The sequence below is a fragment of the Vidua chalybeata genome, chromosome 11 (genome assembly GCF_026979565.1).
Source record: "Vidua chalybeata isolate OUT-0048 chromosome 11, bVidCha1 merged haplotype, whole genome shotgun sequence".
Taxonomy (NCBI): Eukaryota; Metazoa; Chordata; class Aves; order Passeriformes; family Viduidae; genus Vidua; species Vidua chalybeata.
In genome coordinates, this window is record NC_071540.1 from 13,920,950 (window position 1) to 13,946,175 (window position 25,226).

The 25,226-nt window shown below is 46.4% G+C and overlaps 2 protein-coding genes across 13 annotated transcripts in view; both read left to right on the top strand.

The window, feature by feature from the left end:
• Positions 1-33: 33 nt before the first annotated feature.
• SLC38A7 (solute carrier family 38 member 7) lies at positions 34-7,559 on the top strand. Of its 3 annotated transcripts, none has more exons than XM_053952704.1 (11): positions 34-155; positions 1,326-1,766; positions 1,998-2,196; positions 2,284-2,428; positions 3,129-3,227; positions 3,930-3,987; positions 4,334-4,448; positions 4,673-4,820; positions 4,903-5,102; positions 5,367-5,421; positions 5,515-7,559. In XM_053952704.1, exons 2-11 carry the CDS (start codon positions 1,500-1,502, stop codon positions 5,615-5,617), a joined length of 1,389 nt encoding a protein of 462 aa, XP_053808679.1. In that variant the 5' UTR covers positions 34-155; positions 1,326-1,499; the 3' UTR covers positions 5,618-7,559. The 3 variants fall into 3 exon arrangements, with proteins under 3 accessions (XP_053808679.1, XP_053808680.1, XP_053808681.1); XM_053952705.1 differs by having other exon boundaries at positions 1,366-1,766; XM_053952706.1 differs by lacking the exon at positions 34-155 and adding an exon at positions 751-1,165.
• Positions 7,560-8,573: 1,014 nt separating this feature from the next.
• The window catches only part of CNOT1 (CCR4-NOT transcription complex subunit 1), a 54,931-nt gene continuing 38,278 nt past the window's right edge, over positions 8,574-25,226 (top strand). For 4 of the 10 annotated variants that reach the window (XM_053953309.1, XM_053953315.1, XM_053953313.1 and 1 more), the window contains exons 1-11: positions 8,574-8,687; positions 14,307-14,583; positions 18,346-18,453; positions 19,113-19,211; positions 19,712-19,780; positions 19,885-19,939; positions 20,325-20,528; positions 21,876-22,044; positions 23,242-23,368; positions 23,657-23,767; positions 24,901-25,071. In XM_053953309.1, coding sequence (XP_053809284.1) covers positions 14,482-14,583; positions 18,346-18,453; positions 19,113-19,211; positions 19,712-19,780; positions 19,885-19,939; positions 20,325-20,528; positions 21,876-22,044; positions 23,242-23,368; positions 23,657-23,767; positions 24,901-25,071 — 1,215 coding nt within the window. In that variant the 5' untranslated portion in view covers positions 8,574-8,687; positions 14,307-14,481. Of the gene's footprint in view, positions 8,688-9,105; positions 9,209-11,376; positions 11,466-14,306; positions 14,584-18,345; positions 18,454-19,112; positions 19,212-19,711; positions 19,781-19,884; positions 19,940-20,324; positions 20,529-21,875; positions 22,045-23,241; positions 23,369-23,656; positions 23,768-24,900; positions 25,072-25,226 lie in introns of those variants that run through there. The other 6 variants (XM_053953312.1, XM_053953314.1, XM_053953318.1 and 3 more) reach the window with 4 other exon arrangements.

The window sequence follows — 25,226 nt, forward strand, 5'->3', positions numbered from 1 at the left end:
CCCTTCGCTGATGTTCCCCCGCCTCCGGGGCTGGACTACAACCCCCGGCGTGCAGCGGGTAGGGCGGAGTCGCCACCGCGCCGCCGCTACCGCCGAGCTCAGCCGGGGCTGGGGCCGGGGCCGAAGGGAGCGTAGCAGAGCGCGCTCCTCGCCTGGTGAGTGGGGCCGGGGTACGGACGGACCGGGGGGACACATGCGGGGAGCCCAGCGACCAGTTAGGGCAGGAATCTGTGCATCCCCTGCGAACGCGGGGTGACCGTCACCGGCTCCGGGCCTTGCTCCTCCGGGCGGGGGGCGCCGCCGGGGCCCGAGCGGGGCCGCGGCTCTGTCGAGTCACCCTCGGTGAAGCGCCTGCTCTCGGGTTTTCTGGCTGCCAGAGTATGGCGGCTTTGCCTGGACGGAAAGGACACCCTTCAGCATCCTCCCCCAGGCCATGGGAGAAGCATCGACCCCTACAGCATCCTCGGCCGGGTGGGAACTTCAGCCCACGCGGACCCACCGGCCCGTCCCTCCACGGTCCTACCCACGGGGCGCAGGGTGGCCCTTCCTCCCTTTCCTCAGAAATCTTTACAGTGGATTCATAGTACAAGCACAGAGTTTAAATAGCCCAGAAGCAAGGAGTAAGCTGGGCAGGTAGAGTCTCTGTAGATGTCCTCTAGGAATAAAAACCAGATTTTCTTGAAGAGATTTCTCATGGTCATGTAGATTCCTGCAAAATCCTGCCAGGTTGTGAGGGTCAATCTCCTCCTGCTTGGAGACACTGGGATGAGATTTGGACTTTCCAGCCCCCAAGGGCTGTGTTGCTGGAAACACCAGATCTTCAAATCCAAAAGCTTCTGAGACATCATCTCCTACTGGTTGTCAACCTGGGGGTGCCCTGGAAGGGGCCAGTCCTGCTTTTCCTGTTGACACAGTATTTCTGCTGCACACAGGACATTCCTGTTGAGCCCAGCCTTGCCCTTTACTCAGGAGCACGTGCACAGCTGCTCTTGCAGAGCTTGCAGAAATTAGGGTTGGAAATCAGGAAGTAAGCTATGACACTGGGTCTCGTGCCCACAAAAAGGCGAGTCCTGCTGTGAGACTGCAGCTCCTCAGCCCCACAGCCAGGGCTCAGTCCCCTATCCGACAGCAGTTGTGTCCTCTCCCTGGATTTGAGGGACAAGAGGTGAGTTCTGCTTTATCTCTGCTGGTGTGTGTGTGCTGTGACTCCCCGAGCTAAGACCCAGGGAACTCAGTTCCCCTGTGCCCCCACCTGATGCCCAGGTTGTCCCTTGTTAATATAATTTAGCTAACACTTAACAGTGTCATTCTTCATCCCCTTGTAGGAGTAGGGAAGTGCCTGACTCCTGTGTTGCTGCATTCCAGCCTGTTTGTTTGCTGCCCTTCCTGCCTGATGGAGCCAGCGCTGGCTGAGGACCCTCCTCAAGGTGCCCAGCTGAGCCTGGTGCAGGAGCACTAGTGGGACGTGGACGGTGGCGTGTGCCACCTGCGAAGGGACAATGGCTCAGGGCACTGGGAGCATCAACAGTGACTACAAGGATTGGGAGTGGAGCGACGATGCTGGTGAACGGGCCAGGCTCCTGCAGAGCCCTAGTGTGGAGACAGTGCCCAAAAATCCAGAGAGCCAAGGAAACAGTTTGGGGGCCACATCAGCTCTGGGAGCTGTCTTCATTGTGGTCAACGCTGCCCTCGGCGCTGGGCTGCTCAACTTCCCTGCTGCCTTCAGCATGGCTGGTGGCGTGGCTGCAGGCATCACCCTACAGATGGTGAGAGAGTGGGGAAGGGACAGTCCCCGTCCCATCCTGGGAGGGTGCATGAGAGGGACATGTGGTGCCCCAGAAAGGGCCTGGGGAGAACCAGACTCCTAGGAAGAAGCTCTTTTGGGTGAGGTGCACCAGAGATTCTCAATGTATGGAGGGGTGGCTGCCTGGGGTGGCTCAGGGAACCTTGCCATATTGTTGGCTCAGTATTCCCTCCCTGTCTCTCTCCCATCCTAGTGCATGCTGATCTTCATCATCGGAGGCTTGGTCATCCTGGCATACTGCTCACAGGCCAGCAACGAGCGCACCTACCAGGAGGTTGTGTGGGCCGTCTGTGGGAAGGTGCCTGGTGTGCTGTGCGAGGTGGCCATCGCTGTCTACACCTTTGGCACCTGCATCGCCTTCCTCATCATCATTGGAGACCAGGAGGACAAGAGTAAGTGTGTTCCATGGAGCAAATAATAACCAGTTGTTGTCTCTTCAGCAGGAAGGGCCTACCTGACCATCTTGGTTGTCCCCACAGTCATTGCTGCTCTGGTGAAGGAGCCTGAGGAAGTTGGGAGCAGCCGCTGGTACACAGACCGCAAGTTCACCATCAGCATCACTGCCTTCCTGCTCATCCTGCCCCTCTCCATCCCCAAAGAGATTGGCTTCCAAAAATATGCTAGGTGGGTGGGAAGAGCCCTCTGGGGCTGGGAGTTGGGGTGGGCCAGCCAGCACCCACCTAAGCACGGTTGCAGAGGACAGGGACTAGAAAAGCTGCGGTTCTAGTGCCATATCTGCCCACTCACCCTCTGCTTTCCCATGCCCGTTTCCCCATCTGGGAAGCAGAGGAGTGGCTGGGAACCATGCAGGCACAGTGTCATACTTCAGGGCTTGTGTCCCTCCCTTCTGCATGCTAGAGGAAGCAGGGAATGCTGCTTTCAACTACATTGTCTCCTATCTTTGGAGTTGGCAATCCAGCAGAAAGGAGAGCCAGTAAGTGTCCCTAGGCTGGGTGGTCTGCTCCACCAGAAATTTTGGTGTGATCTGGCTGCTGGAGCTGAACCAGCAGGGGCACCAAGGAGTGTCACTGCTTCAACACTCGCCTCTTTCTCCAGCCAAATACCCAAGTCTAGCGGGTTTGCCACTCACAGAAGGATGGGATAACCCCCAAATGCAACAGAATTGCATTGGCATCTGCCTAGGGGACAGTGGGTGACATTTCCTGGTATATTCTCATGGGAAGGGAAAGCAAAAATGGGTCTGATAGGCAGGAGGCGGGTAGCTTGGGCTGTGCAGGGCAGAAGATGGGGATGGAGAGGTGGAAGGAGACCCTTCATGAAGTGGGGAGGCAGAGCACTCACAGCCTCCTATCCTTTTTCAAAGCTCCCTCAGTGTGATTGGCACATGGTATGTCACAGCAGTCATTATCATCAAGTACATCTGGCCTGACAAGGAGCTGGTGCCTGTGGAGATCCCCACCAGGTGAGAGCAAGAGACACGATGCTGTCGGTGCCATCACAGCACTGCAGAGCCAGGCAGGGCTGTGGGAGCGAGGGCTGCAAAGGCTAGAGGTGAATCTTTCCCATCCCTGGTCCTGTGCATTCTGCATGTTGCTGTCAGAATTTCCCAAGTGGCTGCACCTCTGCGTGTTTCAGAGGAGCAGGTGGTGAAGAGGAGGAAAAGGACCTCTCAAAGGTCCCCCATGGCTCCATCACAGGTTTTGATAGCACTGATTGGCTTTTACCTGTGACATATCCAGGCCCTGGATTCCCTATGCAGTGCTTATGCTCACCCACCATCAAGGGCTGTGTCTATATTTGGATGATTTTGGTTATTTCCTTAGCCAGCACAACCATTGTGGCTTATTCCCTACCTCACAGTGTATATTTTTGGATCCAGTGCAGGAATTTTATGGCAGATGAACGGTTAGACCAGTTTTTTGCACTGCCCAACTAGATCTTTATTTTTTACTGATACTTTTATGTGCTGAGGTTTGGCCGATTCTGTCTCAGTGAAAGGCCCTGGTCTTCAGGGAGTACCTAATTCCATGCAATGGCATCATCCTGGGTGGGGGGATGCAGTAAGGCAAAGACACTGAGCACTCCCAGATCATCCTTCCCTGGGGCACTGGATGGGGGTCACAGAGGATTCTGGTCTGACTGATGGGTCTTTCTCTCCTGCCAGCCCCTCCACCTGGACAGCTATCTTCAATGCCATGCCCACCATCTGCTTTGGCTTCCAGGTAAGGCCATGAGCTTGGCACTCCCCTTCCATCCTGTGGTTGCTTGGGTGGCAGACCAAAACCCTGCCTGTGTAATCAGCTGGTTGATTGGCTAAAACCCTGCCCATGTGCCCACTGCACAGTTTTACAAGGAGACTGAAGCCTTTTTAATACCTCACCACCTCTGAATGGAGATGGATTCATTTTACCCCAGCTAGGACATACAGGGCATCCTATCCCCCCCAGCTTTTCTTCTCCAGTGACAAACCTGGAGGATCACAATGTCACAACACATGCTGAATGTCATGAGTAGGATGCCCCATAGTTCTGCCCATCATGTATCCCCACTGTCTCTGTGTCCTGGCAGTGCCACGTGAGCAGTGTGCCCGTCTTTAACAGCATGAAGCAGCCAGAGGTGAAGACCTGGGGGGCAGTGGTGACAGCAGCCATGGTGATTGCTCTCTTTGTCTACACAGGCACTGGTAAGTGAGGGTACACCGTGTGAGTGTGGCACAGTCCTTGGAGTGGCTGTGAGCTTCAGGAAGGCAGGGACCCTCTGGTCAGCAAGGGTCAGAGAGAGAAGGGAGGAGAGTCTATTGAACACCTCTGCAATGTGTTCTGTGCAATATCCATCCAAGTCTGGTCCTTCAAACAGATGTTCAGACTTGTTGTCCCTGTCCCCTGCTGATTGCTCCCTTCCTGGCAGGCATCTGTGGCTTCCTAACCTTTGGAGCTGGCGTGGAGCAGGATGTCTTGATGTCCTACCCCTCCAATGACATCCCTGTTGCCCTCGCCCGGGCTTTCATCATCCTCTGTGTGCTGACATCCTACCCCATCCTGCACTTCTGTGGCCGGTGAGCGCTGGGAGAGATGGGGCTGGTGTGGGAAGGAGGAGCAGCACGAGGAAACCCCTCTGTCCTGGGTCTGTGCCCACAGGGCTGTCTTGGAGGGTCTCTGGCTCCGCTATACCGGGGTAACAGTGGAGGAGGACGTGGTTCGGGAGCGGAGGAGACGCCTGCTTCAGACCATCAGCTGGTTCCTCCTGACGCTCCTTCTGGCTCTTTTCATCCCTGATATTGGCAAAGTCATCTCTGTCATTGGGGGCTTGGCCGCCTGCTTCATCTTTGTCTTCCCAGGTAGGGCATCCTGGGATGCTTAGGGGATGACAAAGGTCTCATGGCCTTGTGTCTCAAAGAGGGAGGGACTGGATGGAAACACAGGAGCCAGGAGATTTTTATAGGAGGACAAAAACGTGGTGTGAGGCCAGTCAGCAGCCCAACTATTTTGGCTGGACATGGAGCTCTGTAACAGGAAGTGCAGCTCCCTCTTTTATAGGATGTCTGTTCAGTCCCCAGTGGACAATCCTCATCTGGTTCTAATTTGCCTCCCCTGCCTTTCAGGACTCTGCCTGATTCAAGCCAAGCTCTCCGAGATCCAAGAAACCAGGGCAATCAGGTAACTGAAATGTGCCTCTCCTCTCCCCCATTCCCCTCAGGATATTGAGGTGAAGGACCCCTGTAAATTTGCCCTGTCTTCCTGCATCCACAGCTGGTGGGCCCAGGTCAGCTACGGGGTGTTCATGGTCACCCTTGGAGCCTTCATCTTTGGACAGACCACTGCCAATGCCATCTTTGTGGATCTTACAGCCTGACTCCTCCAGGCTGGACTGCACTGCTGCTGCTGAGGGGATGGAGATTTCCCCTAGGACCAAAGGGAAGTGGGAAGAAAACATGTTGGTGTGTTGGGAAGATCCAAGAGAACCATGGTGACTTGGGGCTTGGCTGAACAAGCCCTGTGGTGGTTTGTATCTCATTGTCTTAAGGCTCCAGGCAGTCAGACTTCTCTCAGGCCTGGCTCCCTGGTGAAGCCAAAGCAACACTACAAGGGGACCTGTCATCCAGGGCAACTCTTTCTGCCCCTGGGAGTAGACATCACTAAGGGGTCATGGTTGGGGTTTGCAAAGCCATGCTGCTCTCATGTATGTACCCTTGTGCTGGTGGAGCTCCTCTCCACAGCTAAAAGTCCTTCTCCCAACTTTTGAGAGAGAAGCAGTGTTCTACATAAAGGGAAATAGTAATCATGTTTATCAGACAGGGAGACATCCCATTGTCCTATTCTGTGTCAATGTTTGGTTTGAGCTCTGATTTCCTGCCGGTCTTCTGCCCCTACTGTCACATCTCCCTCTGCCTGGGCTGCACTTTGTGTTACAAAGGGTTGCCTTCAGTCTGTTTGGGTTTTTTTTCTTTTGAGGATCAGAATGACCCTGAGGTAGGGACATGCCAGTGCAATGTTTTCCTTGCCAGGGGTTGCTCACTCAGTAGAGAAGCTGCTATGGCTGCATCAACCTACTGAAGACACTACAATAGAGCAAAGCTCTTCTCCAGATTTACAATCCCGTTCTTCCAGGTGTCCAGGAAATGGGACTGGGCCAGGTTTTAAGAGATGCTTTTGAGATAAAGCAGTCAGTATTAATTTGTTTTATATTGTTCTCTTTTTCATTTACACTCTCTATGGCTGGTGTTGCTCTGGGCTGTCCCTCTGTTGCCTGTCTGGATGATAGTTTCATTCCTGCTTTTTCTGGGTTGAGCAGTTCCCCCAGCTGCAGATTTGGTTGGGGGCGTTAAACCTCAACAGCAATGTTCTCTTGTTCTGTCTTTGAGTTTCTTTTTATGTTGTTTGGCTTCTAAAACCCTTGGGGAGGGAGGAATTCAGGTGTAGCTGTTGATGCATGTGTGACGAGGGTTCAGCCCAGATTTGTGCAAAACCTGGCCCTGCATTTCCTGCATCTTCTGGAAGCAGCACAGGCTGTTGTGGTGGGAAGGAGAACCATGGCTTGTGCTCCTACACTTCTCAACATGGCTCTCTCCCACTGCAGCCAGTGGCTGCAGGAGGGGTGACAGCCCGTGGGTGCTTCCCCGTGTGGAAATGTTTGGTCTTTCCATACTAAAACTGCGTGTAAATGGGGATCTCCCCATTGCTGCTTGGGACAGGGAGACCCAGGTGGAGAAGGAGGAAGAAAAGCCCAAAGCACAGCAGGAATGTTTGAAAGATGCTGTGAAAGCACAGATACCTCCTTCCTCTCCCAAGGGATCTCCACTTGTATGGCACCGGCTGTGTCCCGAGCCCCTTTGCCAGGCTCCTGCCTGTGAGCAGGAGCTGGGGCTTGGGGACCCTTTGGCATAAAGAAGATGGCCAGTTGTCCTGGATGTGGGGAGCAGAGACACCACCCATGGAGCCCAGCAGATATGCTCAGCAGATGCCAATGCCAAAATGCCTTCCAGTGCCCATCCTGCAGGAAGATGAAAAGGTTTGGTACCTGGTGGGTCTTGTGGCTCTGGTTTTCCTGAAGGTGTGCTAGGCATGAAGTCCCTTGGCCGAAGTGGAGGAGAACACAGTGTCTCATGTCACCTGGGAAACACATGGGCTCCCTTGGTGCCCCTGTGGCTGAGGGCTGGGCAGGTCTGGAGGTGCTGTGGCCGTTCCTGCTTGCCTTACTGCTCCCCTGTTTACAAACACTGGCCTTTTAACATGTATTTTGTACATGCAGAAAGTGGAGGGAACTCAATAAAAGTGACGTTGTGATGCGTGTGTCAGGCCAGCACGAGGTGGTTTCTGTGGGAGATACTCCCGGGTGGGATACAGGGATGAAGCCATATCCTGAAATGCCATCCCAGCTCTCCGAGCTTCGGGATGGATGGTGTGGAGCTGCAAAGTTCCACTGCCTTCCTCAGACCCTCATTCTCCGGGGTACCTTCGCGCCCAGGGCCGGGGGATGCCAGGGAAGGCTCTGTGGGCCCCGGTCCCGGTGTGGCACCCCAGTGTCGCTCCCCGGGGCCAGCAGGCGGGTGTGGTGTGGCTGAGACGGGCGGGAAGGAACTGAAGGGAGTTTCCTCTTCGGGACTCAGGCCGGCCATCCGGGAGGGTGCAAATGGAGAGAGGATTTCCTTAGAAAGGAAAACCCGCGCCTGGAGCGTGCCGGACGGGGGCCGGGCGCTCTGAGGGACACACAGCCACCACGTTGTGGGGGAGCAGCGCCTGGGCCGTACCACGGCAGCGCGGGGGAGGGGGATGCCGGTTCATGGGCCTGTACCACGGCGCTGCGCGGGGGGGAAACCATTCACTGGGGTCGTACCACCGTCGGGGGGAGGAAACAGCGAAGTGGGGGGGAACGGGGCGGGCCGCACCACTCGGAGAGGGGTACCCCCCCCCCCCGCGCCATGACTCCGCGCGCCCTTTGGCACCGCCCGCCACTTCCCCTTCCCGCCCCGCCCCCGCGCGACGCCCCTCGCGACGCCACTCGCTCGTTGGCCGGGCTCGGCAGCGCGGGTTGGCCGTCGGCGCGCACGCGCACGCCGAGAGGGCTTCAGAGCTCTGATTGGCTGAGAGCGTAGGAAGGATTTCGGCCCCTCCCGGCCAATGGCGCGCGGCTCAGGCTCCGCGCGGAGGGCGGCAGGATGCCCTCCCCCGAGGTCGCACGGCGCTGATTGGCCAGCTCTCGCGCGGCCCCGCGCTCTGATTGGGCGAAGGCCTCTCCGCGGGGGCGCGGCCGCTCCGCGCGCATTCCGCCCCTCCGCTCCCCCCGCCCCCCCCCGCGAGAGGACGGGGGAGGGGAAAGGCCGCGGCGCGAGCGCGCGACCCCATCCGCCATTTTGTATCGGAACGGCGGCGGCGCGAGAGAAGCGCGCGAGCGGCCCCGGCCCGGCCCTCACGACACCGCCGAGGTGGGAGCGGCGCCCGCCCGGCCCCGGGGGGGGTCCTCTGGGTGGCTGTGGGGGCACTGCGAGCTTCGGGGCGGCGGGGGGATCGCGGTGGGGACGGGGCCGGAGGCAGCGGGACCGGGCCGGCTTGCGCTGGGGGCAGCGGAGTCGGCTGAGGCACCCGCCCGGCCGGGCCGCCCTCCGGGCTGTGCGAGAGGCAGCGGCGGGACCCGCGGCCCTCCTCCCCCGCACTCCTCGGTCCTGCGGCCGCCCCTGAGCCACAGAGGGAACTCCGCAGGGTGCGGGGCGGGAGCCGCGGGTGTTCCCGGTTCGGTGGCGGGGGGAGGTGGCTGCGGCGGCGTCGCGAGGTGGCGGGGAAACCGGCAGCTCTGGAGCTGTGCTCATTTCTCCCCCTTCGCTTGTGTAACGCCTGTGGTGACAGGTGGAGCTTTGAGGACTCCGGGCCGGGCCTGCCCCGGCCGGGCTCGGCGGCCTCCGTAGGAGATCGGTGTTGTTGTGACTTGCCCGCAGAAAATACGGAAAAAGTAAGCTGTAGTAAATAATCCAGTGACATAACCTTCTTGCAGACCACAGGAGAGAAATCCTTCTCAGTGCTGTCCTCCAGTTAAGAAAACACAGCCCAGTAAAATAGACTTGTATAATTCTAAACTAGAAATAGCAACAGTTGGGCGTCTCGACAGATGCTGTATCAGTACAAGAGCTTCTTTTCAATAGTTTCCTAACTTGGATTAGTACCATTTACTTCTTATATAGGAAGGCCAGTGAGTACTCATAGTTTAATTTCAACAAACCGCAACCAGTTTAGACTGTATTTACAACTGGAGCGAGATAATACTGAAAATACATCACTAGTCTGTTGGTATATCGTGTATTCAGATTGTTTCTGAATCCCACTTGTTGTAAGGAAGCATGGCAACTGCTCTCAGGAACTTCTTTTAAGCAAGTAACAAAACAGGTGTGACTCTGACAAGTCAGTCTTAGTGTACCCAACTGATTCCAGTTTCTAAGGTAACTACTTTGGCAGTGGCTAAAGTTATGGGCAGGGTGAGTCCAGGTGGGGTAACTCTTGTAAACAGGAAACAAACTTAGTTGGTAGTAGATTGGTCTGTCCTTTCCACGATTATTTTGATTCTTTCAGCCCTTTTGCTTATAAGTTCACTCTTAACTGTTGGTGCTGTTGGCCTGGTGTCTCCAAACCAAACTCACAGCCAGTTTGCTGCCTACCTATGTCTCTTCTTTGGAGAAATACCTTATCCTGTTTATCCTATATAGTGTTCCTAGATTTTTGATTTATGCTGAAATGGCCACTCTTGGTGCTCAGCTGAGTAAGTGGAAGAGACACTATGGAAACATAACTTAGCAATAGAGGACAGTAATGTTTTGTGTCCCCATGATGGGACATAACTAAATCATGTTGGGAATTGTTATCACTGAGAATCATAGTTGAGGCCATCACTAATTTAGCCAGATTTCTTTTTTGTTTCATAAACATCCCCAAAGTATGAATACTGCAGTTTTCTTTGGCTTTTGAAGTAGCATTTAACTATTATAAAACATATTTTGGATGGTAAAAAACCATGAAGCATTTGATAACAAGTCCCTCCTTTTTGACCCTCCAGCAGAAACTTTATTCTGCAGTTCTTGTCTGAAGGAGAACTGGGAAGTGAGAGTTTCTTGTTGTTTTTGGTTTTTTTTGTTTTTTTTTTTTAACAGTCCAGGTTGAGATGTGAAAGTATCTCACATCAGAAGGTATCTGAAGCAGCCAAGTTGTGTTTGATACATATCTCATGTATTTGAGGTAGATTCCAATCTGCAACTTCACTGGCCCAAGTGTGTAGGCAAAACTTAGGTGCTTAGTTCAGCCACACTCTGAAAACTAAAGTTACTGTGTCTAATCATCCTTTGACTTCCAGTTTACTGGAATTGGGTGCAGCTTTCCAGTGTATGGAATGTTCAGGTGTCTTTTCTGATTGTAAACACCTGAATTGGAACTGGTCAAATGAATCGCGAGCTTATTTTACTGCTAATGTGATTTTTTCACTCTGGGTTTTTTCCTCAGTAGATTTCAAAGTGGTAGACATCCTGAAATATACAGTATAGTATGATTCAAAACCACCTTTGTCCCTTGGATTGCTCCCAGTGTTGGCCTTCATAAAGGTGTACTGCTCTTCCATGTTTTGTATTTGTTCATGGGTTTAAAAAGAGGGTAGGAGACTGTTCTGGAGAGCAGGTTTAGCAGTGGTCGCTTTAGCATGTTTTATGTGGTGTTTTGTGACAGGAGTTTAGAACCTAATCAGCAAACACAGGGCTGTTTGTGTCACTTGATCTGTTTTATCCTCCACATGCAGCACGTGTGCCCTGAAATCGTACAACTCTTGAAATCCAGTGGCAATAGTTATTTACTTTTGCAAAACTCTGAAAAAAAGATCCAAAGTTAGCTTAAAGTAATTGAAATTTTGAAATTGCTTCCTTTGCAGGAGTGTTTCTGAATTTGTGGAAGACTTCAGGTTTGTTGACTTCAGCATCAAGGCTTAGTTACTCTCTAGTGCTTTCTGGTCAGTAGGGAGTGTCTTTGTTCACACCTGATGGGTGGTTTCATATTGGCCCACTCTATTTTGTGATCTTTGGATTCTTGCCTGAAATTTTATTGCATTTATGTTTTAATCCAACAGAACTCTGCTCTTGAAAAAAGATCTACTGATATAGATGTCAAATGTTTTTTGCTGATGGGCTGTCGTTTTCCTAAGGAAGTGTTCAGGGTGTGTAATGCTGTAGAATTCGGTAAATATTTTTTATCTCTTTAAAATGGGTTGTGTTGCACAGTATAAAATAGTAATATTGTAAGAGCTCCTGAGCCCCCTGCCAGGTATCTTAATCTATTACTGTGTAGTAGGGTCTGTGACTGAAAGTAGCTAATTTTGCCAGGTAATCGGAATTTTTTTTTTTAATAAACTCCCTGTGGCTGAGGCCTGACTTGTCTGAACCTGGCAGGTTTGTCCCATGAACTGAAAGCTTCCTGAATTGTTGAGGCCAGTGGAGGGAGATTCATTCCCACTAAGAATATATGGATCTAAAAATAAAGGCTGCCTCACATAGCATTCATAGCTTCTTTAATCAGTGCTGTAGTAATTGAATTTTAGCCTTGCACTGAATGACCAAAGAGGTACCTGTGCAGTTCTGCTTTGCAGGCAAGGCTCCCTTGGTTGCTCTGTACTCTCCTGAGTTAGGTTGCATCATTTGAACCTCTGAAATGCTGTTAATGTTGTGTCTGGGGGAGCTGTCAGGTTTGCTGTGTGCTGGGATACACACAGTGCAAACCATATGTTTAGAACATAAGTAGGAAGCTGTTTCCTCAGCTATTGTGTTCCTTGAATCTCTGTGTTTGCTCAGGCTCTTCCTTGAGAGGCTTCCTTGAAAGAAAAAAATCTCATTTTGCCTTCAGCTTGGATTTTCCAGTGGCACTGCCAGATTTTGCAGTTGGAAGGTAGCAAAGCTTGATTTGCTTCTCTGCAATCAAAGCGTTCCCTGCTGTTTTGGAAGACAAGAGATGCTAATAGGAGGGTGGGATGGTCAATGTGTTGTATGGCAGCAGGGAGGTTTGAGCCCAGCTTGAGAATTTCAGTACTAAAACCCCTGAGTTTTAGGTGGAGTAGGTGTGATTGCTGTCCTGTTTGTATTGGTATGATGAAAAATGCCCAGAGAGATGTGGTTTTTCTTCCTAGGGCCTGAAAGGCAGACTCTGAAAATCTGTTATTGCATTAAAAATTGGCCAAGTTAAAGTTTTGTGTTATGTCCTGTAGGCAGTTCAAACAGCCTGTGGGTTCTCCAGGCTGGTTGCTGTAAGCTGGTGCTCTGATGGGACTGAATTCCCGTTGCTCACTGCTGGTTTTAGTATAAGTGCAAGTACTGTGCTGAGGTCTGTGTGCTTGATTTTTAACAAATGCTTTTCAGAAGCTTTATATTGGTCATGGATGTTAAACCCTGCCAGTAAGATTGTCTTGGAAGGCATGTACTTGCCAAACCCAGTGACATTTTCTAGGTTATTCCAAAAGAGGAATTTAAAGGTTATTAAAAAAAAAAAAAAAACAGGTACTGTACTACTGAGAAATCTTTTTAAACTTCTGTGCCAGTCCTCCCTTCTAGATGTTCCTCAGTCAGTGGCTTTTTAAACCTTTATATATAAAGGTAATGAATTCTAGCTTGTCAGAGGTACTAAAAAGAAATTTAAGTTTTGTGTAATTCTTCTCACTGCAGCTTTAGGCATGCCCTGAAATTCTTTTAGAGACCACTGCCTTGTCATTGAAGAATACTTTCAATGTTACTGCTTGAAAATTTGTTCTTTGTGAGATGTAAGCTTTATTGCATAAGAAGGATCTTGCATACCTTCATTGAGTAGTCAAGGTTTTCTTTGGCAAACTGAAAGTCTGCAAGTCAGTTGATTTGACTTTTCTTACAAATAATTTACCCATATATTTATGTAATATAATAAACTTTTTCAAAGAGCTGAATTATCTGCATTGCCCCTGATAGGATTTGTTGCTCCTGATGTATTGAAGTGTAGGGAGATGTTAAATAAGGTATGGTTCCAAGTGTAAGCAAGTGAAAACCTTTTTATAAAGGGAGATGGGAAGAGGAGTTCTGTTTGCACCCAGCACAGCCTGTTCAGCTTCCTGTGTGCTGCTGCTGTTGGTGCTGGCAGAAGGAGGCCCGGCGTGCCGAGCTGTGCTGCTGCAGGAATGCTCCCTGGACTGGTTTGCCCTCAGTTCCGCGTGCCAGGCAAACACATCACCCGAGCCATCCATTTCCATGATGAGGCAGAAATCATGTGCTGGTGGTTCTCTCCATGGAGAGCCAAGACCGCAAAGCAATAGTTTTTGTTCTGAAAAAGGAATTTTCAGACTCTTGGCATGAAGCCCAGTGACCTTTGTGCTCTGATCAGGTAGAGCTTCCAAGCAGTGACTCTCCAGCTTGATTCTACCTTTGATAATGCATAGTGCTGCTTCTCAGCTTGGGGCTTTGATGCTTCCCACACTGTTGGGTATGCAGGACTTGCTTTGGGATGCAATTTTGTCACACTGGCAATCTGTAATTTAACAGATGAGATGTCAAGTGCCAAGTTTTGTGTTGTCATAGAAATTTATTAAGCTGGCAAGCTCTGCTGTTGTAGCTCACTGGAAAGCTGTTTCAGTATAAGCCAAATGTTAGAGTTAGTTTATTGCAGTTCTTTGTGTGTTGCTCATTCACGATTGCTTGTTTTGGTGTACAGGGTTGAGGCAATACTGCCTGGATGTACTGGGGCAAAATATAGCAGAGATGGTAAAAATGCATTTTTAATATTAATTTATGATGGATGCTTTGAATGATTCTGACCTCTCATTGTTGCTGTGTATCTAGTTCATTATTCATCTCATTTTCTTCTTTCTCATGGTGCTGAAAATCATTCTTCTGATTGAGTTGTGTGCGGTCTCTTTCAGACTGCAAAATGCAGAAACAAAAGTGGTCAGATAGTCTAAAAACAACTGAGCTTGTGTTGTGAAAACTTAATACTACTTAATTTTCCTTGTGAACATAGTTATGTGACATTGCTACAGAACTTAAATCTAATTTAATACTGTTTTCCAGGTGCCATGTTTCAGAACAGACAAAGACCACTGAGAAAGAAGAGCTGAAGCAAGTAACACAGTAACAGATAAAGGCTCATTGGGGGAAAAAAAATTGACCTGTCTCTGAGGTGACTAAAGGGGAATAATGGTGATTTTGCGCCGGGCTCGGCCGCCTGCTTCCGCCCCAACCAGCAATGAATCTTGACTCGCTCTCGCTGGCCTTGTCTCAAATCAGCTACCTGGTGGACAATTTAACCAAGAAAAACTACCGAGCCAGCCAGCAGGAAATACAGCATGTAAGTAAAGTGATATGGTGCTGCAAAATAAATTTTCTAAAGAGAACTGGATTTTCTCTTGTCATTTGTATTTGTGCTCTGTTGTGCTCTTGTATATGTTACTCTTTGCTGTTTTCTGTGGTGTTGGGAACTGCAGGGTGTGTCTGATATTCCTGTTGGTTCATCTGCCAAATCACAGAATACAGCCCAGAGCTGAGACCAGTATTAATTTTGTAGCCGAGTATCAGGATTAACTGCTGCTCCTGAAGGGTGGCATGAAAAGCTTTCCTAACTTCTCCAGGTTAAATCTTTCCACTTTTGGCCATTCAATAGAACACTGATTGGGAAGGGGAGGAAAACATATACATTCAGTGTTCAAAGTTGAAAGCCTGAGTATGTTGTAATTTACCTGTGAATGCTCTCTCCTCCCTTGATGGAAGTTTTTTTCCTCTTTTCATTCAGTGACTCATGGCTTGGTCGTGAAGCTGAGCTGACTGTCTTGGCCCTGGGTTTTCAAAAGGCAGGCAGAGTAACTGCATGTTGAGACCCAAATATCTTATGATTTGGGCAAGAATTCTGTTTTAACTGACCTTTTTAAAAATAGCTCTGGCTTGCAGGGTAGACTGAAAAGCATTATCTGCAGAGGAGTGGTTAGGAGGAAGTGAATGCTACTGAGCTAGTTTCAGAAACTGGTTTAGTTCAGTTCCCAGCAGACAGCTGGGCCACTTAATGTTGAGGGTTTTTTTTCCTGCAGCAGTGCAATCCTGCAGCGATTTGAATCAGAAGGCCAGAGGGCTTAAGCAGTGAGTTTCTGTAACATTTGGTGTCTTTAAAAGTGCATTCATATGTTATCTTGGGGTGAGAGGAGAGTGATTTCAGCAGTATTGGCTGTTTAAGTGTAAGATGGAATGGGTCTCTTGTAGCTTTTGTAAATTTCTCGTGTTTTTGCAAGTTTAGTACTCCAGGGGCTTGTTTGGGATCATGCTGTCCTTTTGATCACTGTTAGTTTCAACATATGATTTTTGCAACAAGGTGTGACTAAAGCATGACTTGTTTTGGGAGAAGATATGGTTGATCTGCCATTCACTTGGAGCATAGCTCTCTAAAACAGGGACAGATTGTTCCTTACCCTTCAGCCTGGCCTCTTAGCCTCACTGGTGAAAGGAGTGAGAGACTGGGACCTGGTCTGTGGAAATGGCTGGATTGTGTATGGTTATAAAGCAGATCTAGAATTTCAAGGCTAAATTCCTGAAATCTGAATCCTTTATCTTTTTTGTTTTTAAATTTTATTTCCCTGGCATTGCTTTACTTTTGTGGTTGCTGGCACAATACTTCTTTAGTTGAAGAGAATATATGTGCTGTAACTCTGTCTCATGGTACAATGCTTGGGGTAAATTTTTGGCATGATTCACTCAATTTTGCAGAGTTTCCATCTAAGCATGTAGAGTTGTGGAAATTCTTACTTGGAGTTGTTCTTGTCTCAACTCAGCAAAATGACACTTAAATATGTCACTCGAGTGTAACAGTGGCAAAGCCTGAGGAACTAATTTCTGTTTAAATATGTTATCAGTAGTCATTTTATATAGCTGATGCTTAAAGAAATAGAATATATGTTTAAAAAACTCAGAAATATTTTATACATTTGTCAGACACAAATTCTAAACCATGACTTCCTCTGAAGTGAGTTTTTGTGGTCTCTTCTCCTTAAGTGGTAAGGAGAGCCTGGTTGGAGAGGCAGAAAGGGCTTTTTGGATGAATTTATCTCATACACAAAGGAAAGCAAAACTTTCTGAATCTGGAAAAACAAAGTTATTTTTTGTCTAATGCTGTATTTGCCCCAAACACATTACTGATAAATCCAAATACATGTGTCTCAAGCTTTATCTAAATCACAGGCTGGTTGAGGTTGGAAGGGCCCTGTGGAGGTCATGTGGTCCAACCTCCTGCTCAAACAGTCACTTAGAGTGGGTTGCCCAGGAATATGTCTGAGCAGTTTTTGGGTACCAACGTGAATGGAGATTCTACAACCTTTCTGGGCAGCCCCTGTCAGTGCTTGGTGACCCCTGCAGTGAAAAAATAGTATTTTTGATCTTATTGTATGACTGGATGCACTGTCATGTAAATGTGTATCAAGGCTGCCAATGCAAAGGTTTCTTTCAGCTCTTTCTTCGGGAAAACTGGCAATTCTCATTACCCATTTCCGGGAAGAGCTTTTTTGGGAATGTAGTTAGAATTGAAATATGATACACTGCACTTTTAGACTTCTTTTCCCTTCTTTCCTGTATGTTAAATTTTCAAATTATTGTCCTTTGGAAGATAACTCAGTGCAAGGAAGCAATCTACTTCTGATGCAGGCAAGTTATGTGGATGGCTTTAGAATGTACAGTTTTCTTTGGCATCTGATTACTTTGATGAATTCACCTTGGTCAAGCACCAGGCAGCTCCTTAGGAAATTGATCCAGTTTTATGTCAGTCTTGTTACCACGTCCAAATCTTTGTATTTGATTTGGATTGCCTAAACAAGCTGCCTGTTTTCTGAAGCCTGAGCTAGGTAGTAGAATTTGCTGTCAATTCAGGTTTGCTGCCTTTTGCACCAGTCTGAGCATCTTCTCGATCCTGGGGTGTGGCTGCCTTCAAAGGCCCAGCTGTCACCACAGCTGGGCTGTTTACTCTGGACTGACATACCACAGGCATGTAGCTTATAGCCTCAGGTCAAGAAGCAGAGCTAGATTCGACTTGGAAGTTTCTTTCCAGCAGAACAAAACTTGGCAGCCACTGGAATCAGCAGGCTCTGAGAGAAAGGGAAGCATAGTGTCAGATAACAGTAGAAAAATTGAGATGAAAACCGTCAAACATCAGAGCACGAGCAGAAAGAGCCTAAAGCAGCCCTGTTTGTCCCTTTGCACAAAGAAGCTACTGGCAAACAAGGACATTCATGGTGGGTGAAGCAGTGGGCTTGGTGTAGGCAGTCAGACCAGAGGCAGAGCTGCAAGTTTTTGCTGGCACATTGGTCTCTCTCCTGCAGCTAGAAAAGGGGAAAGAGTGAGAAAAATGTTGCTAGTAGACAAAGGTTGGATTTGTTATTAGCTGCTACTGTTTGGCCAAAGAGGAAAGCTGCTGTTGATTGGCTTCACGTTTTTGACAGTATGGATTCTATTAAAAACAAGTAATGCTGTCCACTTGGTTGAGTGTAAAGAAAGGAGCAAGTTCTGAAACAGTCTGGAGATATTTCAGACAGCAAGCTGATGAGCTGGTCTGTAGCCAAGAGTTAAGGTAAATGGTAGGGGATTTAAACAAATATGTAATATTGTTAAGGTGTAGTAATAGTGATAGGGTGTTATAAGTCAGCAAATGCAGGTCACCCATTTCACAGGTGCTGTCCCAAGGCTGTGTTCTTGCAGTTAGGCACTGCAGCTGTGGAAAAAAATGGGGAAAAGTGAAGCCATGGACTGTGTGGATTTGGGGCTGCTTTGGTGGCAGAACCCAGAGGATGACTTGATAACCCATTTTTACTTAGCTTTATAAGAATACGACCCCTGAAATGCATGGCTTCTGTGTCAGTGACTCCTGTCTAGATTCTCTTTGTTTATACTTCTTATTTGCAAATAGAGTTAATGATGTGGCTTCTAGGTTACTGATTAAAAGGAACATTTATAGCACTTTTGTTGACACTGTAGATGATTTAACTACTAGCAGTACTGCTGTATCTATAGTGCTAGACCCAGTCTTGCTCTGTAATGACTATTTGCTATCAAGCTGCTTTTTTTGATACTTTTTTTCCAGATTGTGAATAGGCACGGTCCCGAGGCAGACAGGCATTTACTACGCTGTCTATTCTCGCACGTGGATTTCAGTGGCGATGGTAAAAGCAGTGGCAAAGATTTTCATCAGGTACAGTTGGCACCAACACATCTGTTTATGAATTTTGATTGTTAAAAATCTGGGGTGGGATTTCATCCAGGTAAAGCACAAAGGCAGGTTAGAAGCAGTAGCTTCAAACAAACTTATTTTCTGGTTATATAGCCTTTCAACTGCAAGCACTTTTTGCCAATCCTCAAGATGATATCTGACTTACAATCTCTTGATCTGGAAAAAACCACGTTTCATCAATACAAATGCTACTTTTACCAGATGCAGTGCTCTAGTTTGAAAGCCTTTTTCTGTATTTTAAGAGTTTGTCCGAATCCATTAACTGACATTTCTGGTGCTGACTGTGTCTGTTGGCAGGAGTGTTTTCATCTTTAAGCAATTCTGCCGCAGACTTTTTAGCTCCTAACCATGAATCAAATACTCTTGGGCTGTCTACTGCAGTGTGTGAGGATGTTTACAGAAAGCAAAACATTGCACATATGATGGAGAATGTTTCATCACTTTGTCAGTCTTAAAAGCAAAGCAAACCTGAAGAAAGCTTGAATGAAGTTAGTTGATGTTAGAGAGATTTTGGGCACTTACATAAGTACTTTATCTTTTACTTTTCCTGTGCACAGTAGTTTATTTTTATTGTCCTGTTATAAAACTGTGAGGCTTCAACTTAACCTTGTTCTTTTCAGACTCAGTTTCTGATCCAGGAGTGTGCGTCGCTGATTACAAAACCAAACTTTATCTCGACGCTGTCATACGCCATTGACAATCCCTTGCACTATCAGAAGGTTTGTATGCTTCTTGAAGGGGATCCCAGTGTCAGAAACTGCACTGAATTGGTCTCTAGGAAACCAGCTAGTTTTCCCTTGTAGTAAATTTTTCAAAAACTGAGTTTGCCTGGTTGATGTGGAGTTTGTTTTTTTTTTTTTGTTAAACAAGAAAGTCAATCACTCACAATGACTGCAAACTTAATTTTAATACTTCATTTAATGTTGGTACATCATGGCTTGTTTATGATACCAGAACCAAAACAAATCATCACTGCTTCTGTTTCTTTCAATATGAAAGCCATGATAGTGGTTAAATAGTGGAATATATAGAAGAACCTTTTAGATAAAATAGATCCAAAGTAGTTGGAAAGTTGTTTAGCCATAGAAGCTTTGTGTTAACCTGCAGCAGAATAGTTACTAATATTCCAAGCTTGTAAATAGACTCTAGATAGTCTGACACATTGCAAGTGAGATTAATCCCAAAACAACTTTCATGTTCCTCTTCTTACTTGTTTCAGAGTCTAAAGCCTTCACCCCATTTATTTGCCCAATTGAGTAAAGTCATCAAATTAAGTAAAGTTCAAGAGGTAGGTGACTGCTTATTTCAAAAATATTTTAATTTTTTTTTTTTTAACTTCACGAGTTAGAAAGGATAAGGTCCCCTTACTATGATGTTTGTTTTTGTTTGTAGGTGATTTTTGGTCTGGCTTTACTGAACTCTTTCAGCTCAGATCTGCGAGGTTTTGGTAAGTTTTCTAAAGTACTGCAGCAGGGACAGCCTTTTTCAGCAGTGTGCTTTCTAGATGGGTAGATGTGTGCCTGCCTGACCTGACCTTGCAATTAGAGTTGACATTGGGAGGGGCAATAGATAACACAGTAATCTTGTGTGAAGTTGAAGGACCGTTTAATGAATTACTTGCTTGATAATGAATCAAATTGGGGTATTGTGATATCTTAAATTGTAGCTGTCCATTAATATTTGAGTTCTCAGGTATGAGATTTCTGTTTAAATCTGAACTGTTGTGGCCTGTAGTAAACAAACTCAAATTAAGAGAATGGTACCTAGCTAAATGAATCTCATATTAAAACAGAATCCCAGGTTTTGACTTTAACCTCTTCTGTTTCCAAAAGCTGCCCAGTTTATCAAACAGAAACTCCCGGATCTTTTGCGCTCTTACATTGACGCAGACGTCAGTGGAAACCAAGAAGGTGGCTTCCAAGATATTGCAATAGAGGTCCTGCACCTTCTCCTCTCCCATCTCCTCTTTGGGCAGAAGGGAGCCTTTGGGGTAGGACAGGAGCAGATTGACGCTTTCCTTAAAACATTACGTAGAGGTAAGTGGTGCTGTTCAGGAAGCCTGACCTGATGCAGAGTTCAAGATGAATTTTCATTACTTGCTGTCAGTGCAGAGTGCTGAAGTGGTGGGGACCTTGCTGACTTAGAACACAGTAAATTTTCATAGTTCTAAACTGACAGAAAAATACCACTGTTCTGTTTGCTTTCAATGAGCAGTATCGTGATCTCATTCTTGAAAAGTTTTGATAAATAAACACTGAGTAAGGGAAATTCAAGTCTGTCTTTGCTTGTATGGCATGGTATTTGTGGATTTAACTGAAGCAGCTCAGTGCACTATAGTTGAAAACCCCCTTACAGAGTAAGGAACATAAGTTTCAAACAGGTGCATTTTAAGCATTACTTTATTATACTAGTTGTAGATACATGAGGGAACACTAGCACAGTGAGGGAGGTACTTCTGACTTTAACTCTGGTTCATTTCTTGAAAGCTACCATTTAGTCTGTTCCTTTCCAAAACCAATGTTTGCTGTAAACCTATCACACTAGGGAGGATTTGGACTCAAGATGATAATTGAACTTAACCCACTCCTTCATTCTGCACAGACCTAGAGAAAGCTCCTGTTTGTACAAGAGCAAAATATTTGTTCTAATTTTTTTTTTAAATATAACTTCTTGTTTCGTATGTATTTTAATAAAGATTTGTGTATTAGCTTGTGTAATTCCTGACACTTTGCTTTGGGATATTGGGCACTCTTCTTGGAATGGCCCTGGAGGGTATGGAGTTGTTACTTGTCAAAGGTGCTGTCTCAGGAAGGCCCATGCACACCAGAAGGTGTCTTTGCTGCTCTCCACTGTGAGCAGAACTCTGATCCACAGATTTGATCCTCTCATTACTAGTCTCTCTCAAACTTTGCCTGCCAGGAAGGGAAAAATTAGTATTTACTCTTTCTATGCCCAAGTGCCTAGCTTAGTTTTGCTATATGTCTTAGACTCAGTAGCAGATCCTTTGTTTCCTGATATTTCCTGAGTTGGAGGAGTGGCTTTGCTGGACGGCTGTGTTGTTTCCTGCCCTGTGCTTTTTTTGGATAACTGCTGTTAGTGACAATCTAGTTCTAAACTTAAACCAGCACAGCTGCTGGCCTTCTGGGCAGCTGCAGAGCTGCTGTGAACCTGCACGAGCCTAGTTTAGTCTACATTCTTCTTCTCTAGGAATATCCTAGTGCCAGTAAAGAACTGAGAATGGGATGGAGGGATGCTGCATCAGTGCTCTCTTGATTTCTGCAGCAGCAAGCCAACTCTAGCACAGCAGTGGAATAATTTTGAATACTCTTTCACATGCAACTGGTGTTCTGGATGTTTTGACACACTGTTACTCTTGCCTTTAGATTTTCCCCAGGAGCGTTGCCCTGTGGTGCTTGCACCACTTCTATACCCTGAAAAACGGGACATTCTAATGGACAGGATCCTGCCTGATTCTGGAGGGATAGCCAAAACCATGATGGAGAGTTCTCTGGCAGATTTCATGCAAGAAGTTGGCTATGGCTTTTGTACAAGGTTTGTAGGAAAATGTAATCTTCAAGCATATAACTTTGGGTGGTGGTGGTGGTTTTCTTTCTTGTTTCTTGAGGTAAAAGTTAAAGAGCACTTTAACTACTAAAATAAGTAGACTCTTATCAAGTATTATGAAGTAGTTTATTTGAATTCTGGTTGTATTTTGCTTCCTTCTCATGTGTATTACATACCTGTAGACTCTGTGTAGAATTTTGTCATGGTAAGAAGTGCTGCATAAAAGGATTCACATTGCTTGTGAAGGTTTCATAAGAATTTGACTGTCACCCTTTCATAAGTGAAAATGAAAGTGTCTGGGTAGACACAAATTCCAGCTAAATCCCACTAGAGTGTTGGAAGAACTTTGGTCTTGCAAAACAGCCCTCAGAATGAAGCTAACCTGCTTTTTTTGTAAGAAGCATAAGGTAGAATTAAATTATTCTGTATTTCAAGAGAAAGACTATTGATTACTTTGGGGAGGTGATGAAATCTCGAAGGTAGTAACATGAGTTTCTGTTTAAACCAAGAAGTAAAAACACCATGTGTTGGAAAATACGGAATTAATTCCTTTGTTAACACATGCCTGTTAATAAAACAGTTTATATACTCATGCTATATAAATCTTCCTGGCCTGTTTATGAAGTATACACAAAATGGAAAAAAACTTGCAAAAAAAAGCTTTCAGTTATGAAGTTGAAACTCAGTCACCTGATCTTTGTTTTCTCTCGTCTCCTGGGAGGTTTTTGCTGGTGCCCTCTGCTCAGGGATGCCATGGGTTGTATCAGGCTGAAGGGCAGATGTTCACAGCTTACCTTTGAAGAGTGCATGTCAGCACTTTGAAATGTGCATTCTCAAAGCCTTTGTTTCGCTTTTAGGTAGCAGAAAACTTGAGTCTCTGAAGCTCTGTATCACAGATCAGTAGTGGAAGTACTTTTAACCAGGAAGAGTGCTAAACCTATCCTGTGCTTTAGCTTTGACAGAGCATAGTCTGTGAAACATCTCTGTGACATCCCTGTCACTTCAGTACACCTGTCTTTGAACTGGAAACGTGGCATAGTGTATTTTATGGAAATAATTGCACAGATTGTCTACTGAATTTCTCTTCTTGATTTTCCTGGAATTTTGTTATGTTGGATCATTTGACTAATTTGTGCTGCAATGAAACTTGCTTTCCTGTAAGATCTCTGTTTTGTTGCATCTTAGTGTTGAAGAATGTCGCAATATAATCATGCAGTTTGGTGTTCGGGAAGTCACGGCTGCCCAGGTTGCCAGGGTTTTGGGGATGATGGCTCGAACTCATTCAGGATTGACGGACGGTATTCCATTACAAGTGAGTGGCCTGTTGTCCTGGGGATTATATTTCAGCAGAAGAAGGAGTTAAAATGCTGGCTTCAAGGAATTTAACAATTGCTTGTATTATTCAATACTTGTACTTCTGACTTTTTTTTTGTACTCTGTAATGCTTTCATGAATGAAAGATTCTCAAAGTGTTAAACTGATGTCATTACTAGTCTGAACTTCTGTGTATACCTTTCTAGTGCAGGGAGTTCTGTAGCCAGTGGGTGTTGAGACTGCTTTATTTTTTACTAGTGTTTGATTCAGTGTATTTGACTTGCAGTCTATTTCGGCTCCTGGCAGTGGGATTTGGAGTGATGGCAAAGATAAGAGTGACGGAAGCCAAGCCCATACCTGGAATGTGGAGGTCTTGATTGATGTTCTTAAAGAGCTGGTAAGTCTTGCAAGCATCTTGGTGTCTCATATGGATAAAGCAGGGCATATCTCAGTATGATTATAAACCTTTTTAAGCTCCCCAACAGCCTGAATAGCTTTGAATCTCTAACTTAACTGTACTTAAATGCTGGGGTTCTTTTCCCTCATGATCAAGGAAATTTTGAGGAATTCTGGGAAATGGAAACTAATTGAATGAGTAACTTGGGTGCAGTTTGAGATTCATTCCACACTGCTCCCATGTATTTCAGCATGTGTTCTCTGAGGGTTTTTGTGTTTCAGTGTGTTTCTGACAGTGGAAAGTTTTGTGCATCAGACACCTTGTTTTGGAAAACCTCTTACTCTAGGCATTAGTGATGAAAATGAAGGTGTTTTTGTAGCTACTCATTCCAAAACTCTACTGCTTCTTAGGTATGATAACACTATAGAAATGGAAGGTTTTTTTCACTGCTTTATAAGCAGTGGTTTTTGTAATGAACTCAGTTAAACATGAGTACCATTTCCTTTGCTTGCCTTATACAGGATTTTTTTCTGGATGTTCCCTATGCAGAAGTCACTGTTTTGTTTTTCTAAACCTTGGGCCATAAAATAGCTTTGTCTCTGGTGCTCACCTATCTCTGAAATTAGTGGTTTGTGTTCCATAATGGCCGGAGTTCCCTCCAAGCTCCCTCATCAATATTGTTTCACACTGTTCCTGAAAATACATTGGGTGCTTTACAAGTTCTTGGAGTTTACATTTTGCAAAAGGAGAAGCAAGTTCTGCTTGCCAGCAGATCAGACCCTTCTGCCTTTTATCAGAGGATGTGGAAGCCTAGGATAGGAGTAAGTTAATATGCTAAGAGAGGAGCTATATGTTTGGGGGTGTTTAAAGATTTTTTAACTAAATTTTTGGAAGCAGAGACAGCTACTGTCCTATGGGGTAAGTGCAATCTCACAGGGTAGTTTAAAACATTAACTTGTATCAAATTCTCACAACTATATAAATACATCTCTTTTTAAAACAAAACCCTTGCGTTCAACTAAAAGTTGGGTGGATGTTAAGCTGGGTACAATACTGATGAAGAGGGGTTCTTTCAAGACAGTACTGAAGATGGTAATGTGCAAAGCTCACAATCCTTGCTTGTCTGGTTGCAGAACCCTAGCCTGGACTTCAAAGTAGTAACATATGAATTGGATCATCCAGGATTTCAGATTCGTGATAGCAAGGGCCTGCATATTGTAGTTTTTGGCATCCAGAGAGGGCTGGGCATGGAAGTTTTTCCAGTTAATGCCATATACAGACCTTGGAAGCATGCAGAGGGCCAGGTATGTTTACCAGCATTTTTGCTCTATCTGTAGAATATTCACAAATTTCCTGAATTTCTTGAATGATAAATGGAAATTAGTAGTGTGAATGTTTAGATAATCCTCATTTGAGACCTTGGCCTGTAAGGACAAGCCTCAGGTGTGTTACAGAAGTA

Coding starts and splice junctions, on each gene's coding strand:
- SLC38A7 (XM_053952704.1), top strand. CDS start 1,500: ATGGCTCAGGGCACTGGGAGCATCAACAGTGACTACAAGGATTGGGAG. Junction 2,429..3,128: donor GGCTTCCAAAAATATGCTAG/GTGGGTGGGAAG, acceptor CCTTTTTCAAAG/CTCCCTCAGTGTGATTGGCA. Junction 5,103..5,366: donor CTTCATCTTTGTCTTCCCAG/GTAGGGCATCCT, acceptor CCTGCCTTTCAG/GACTCTGCCTGATTCAAGCC.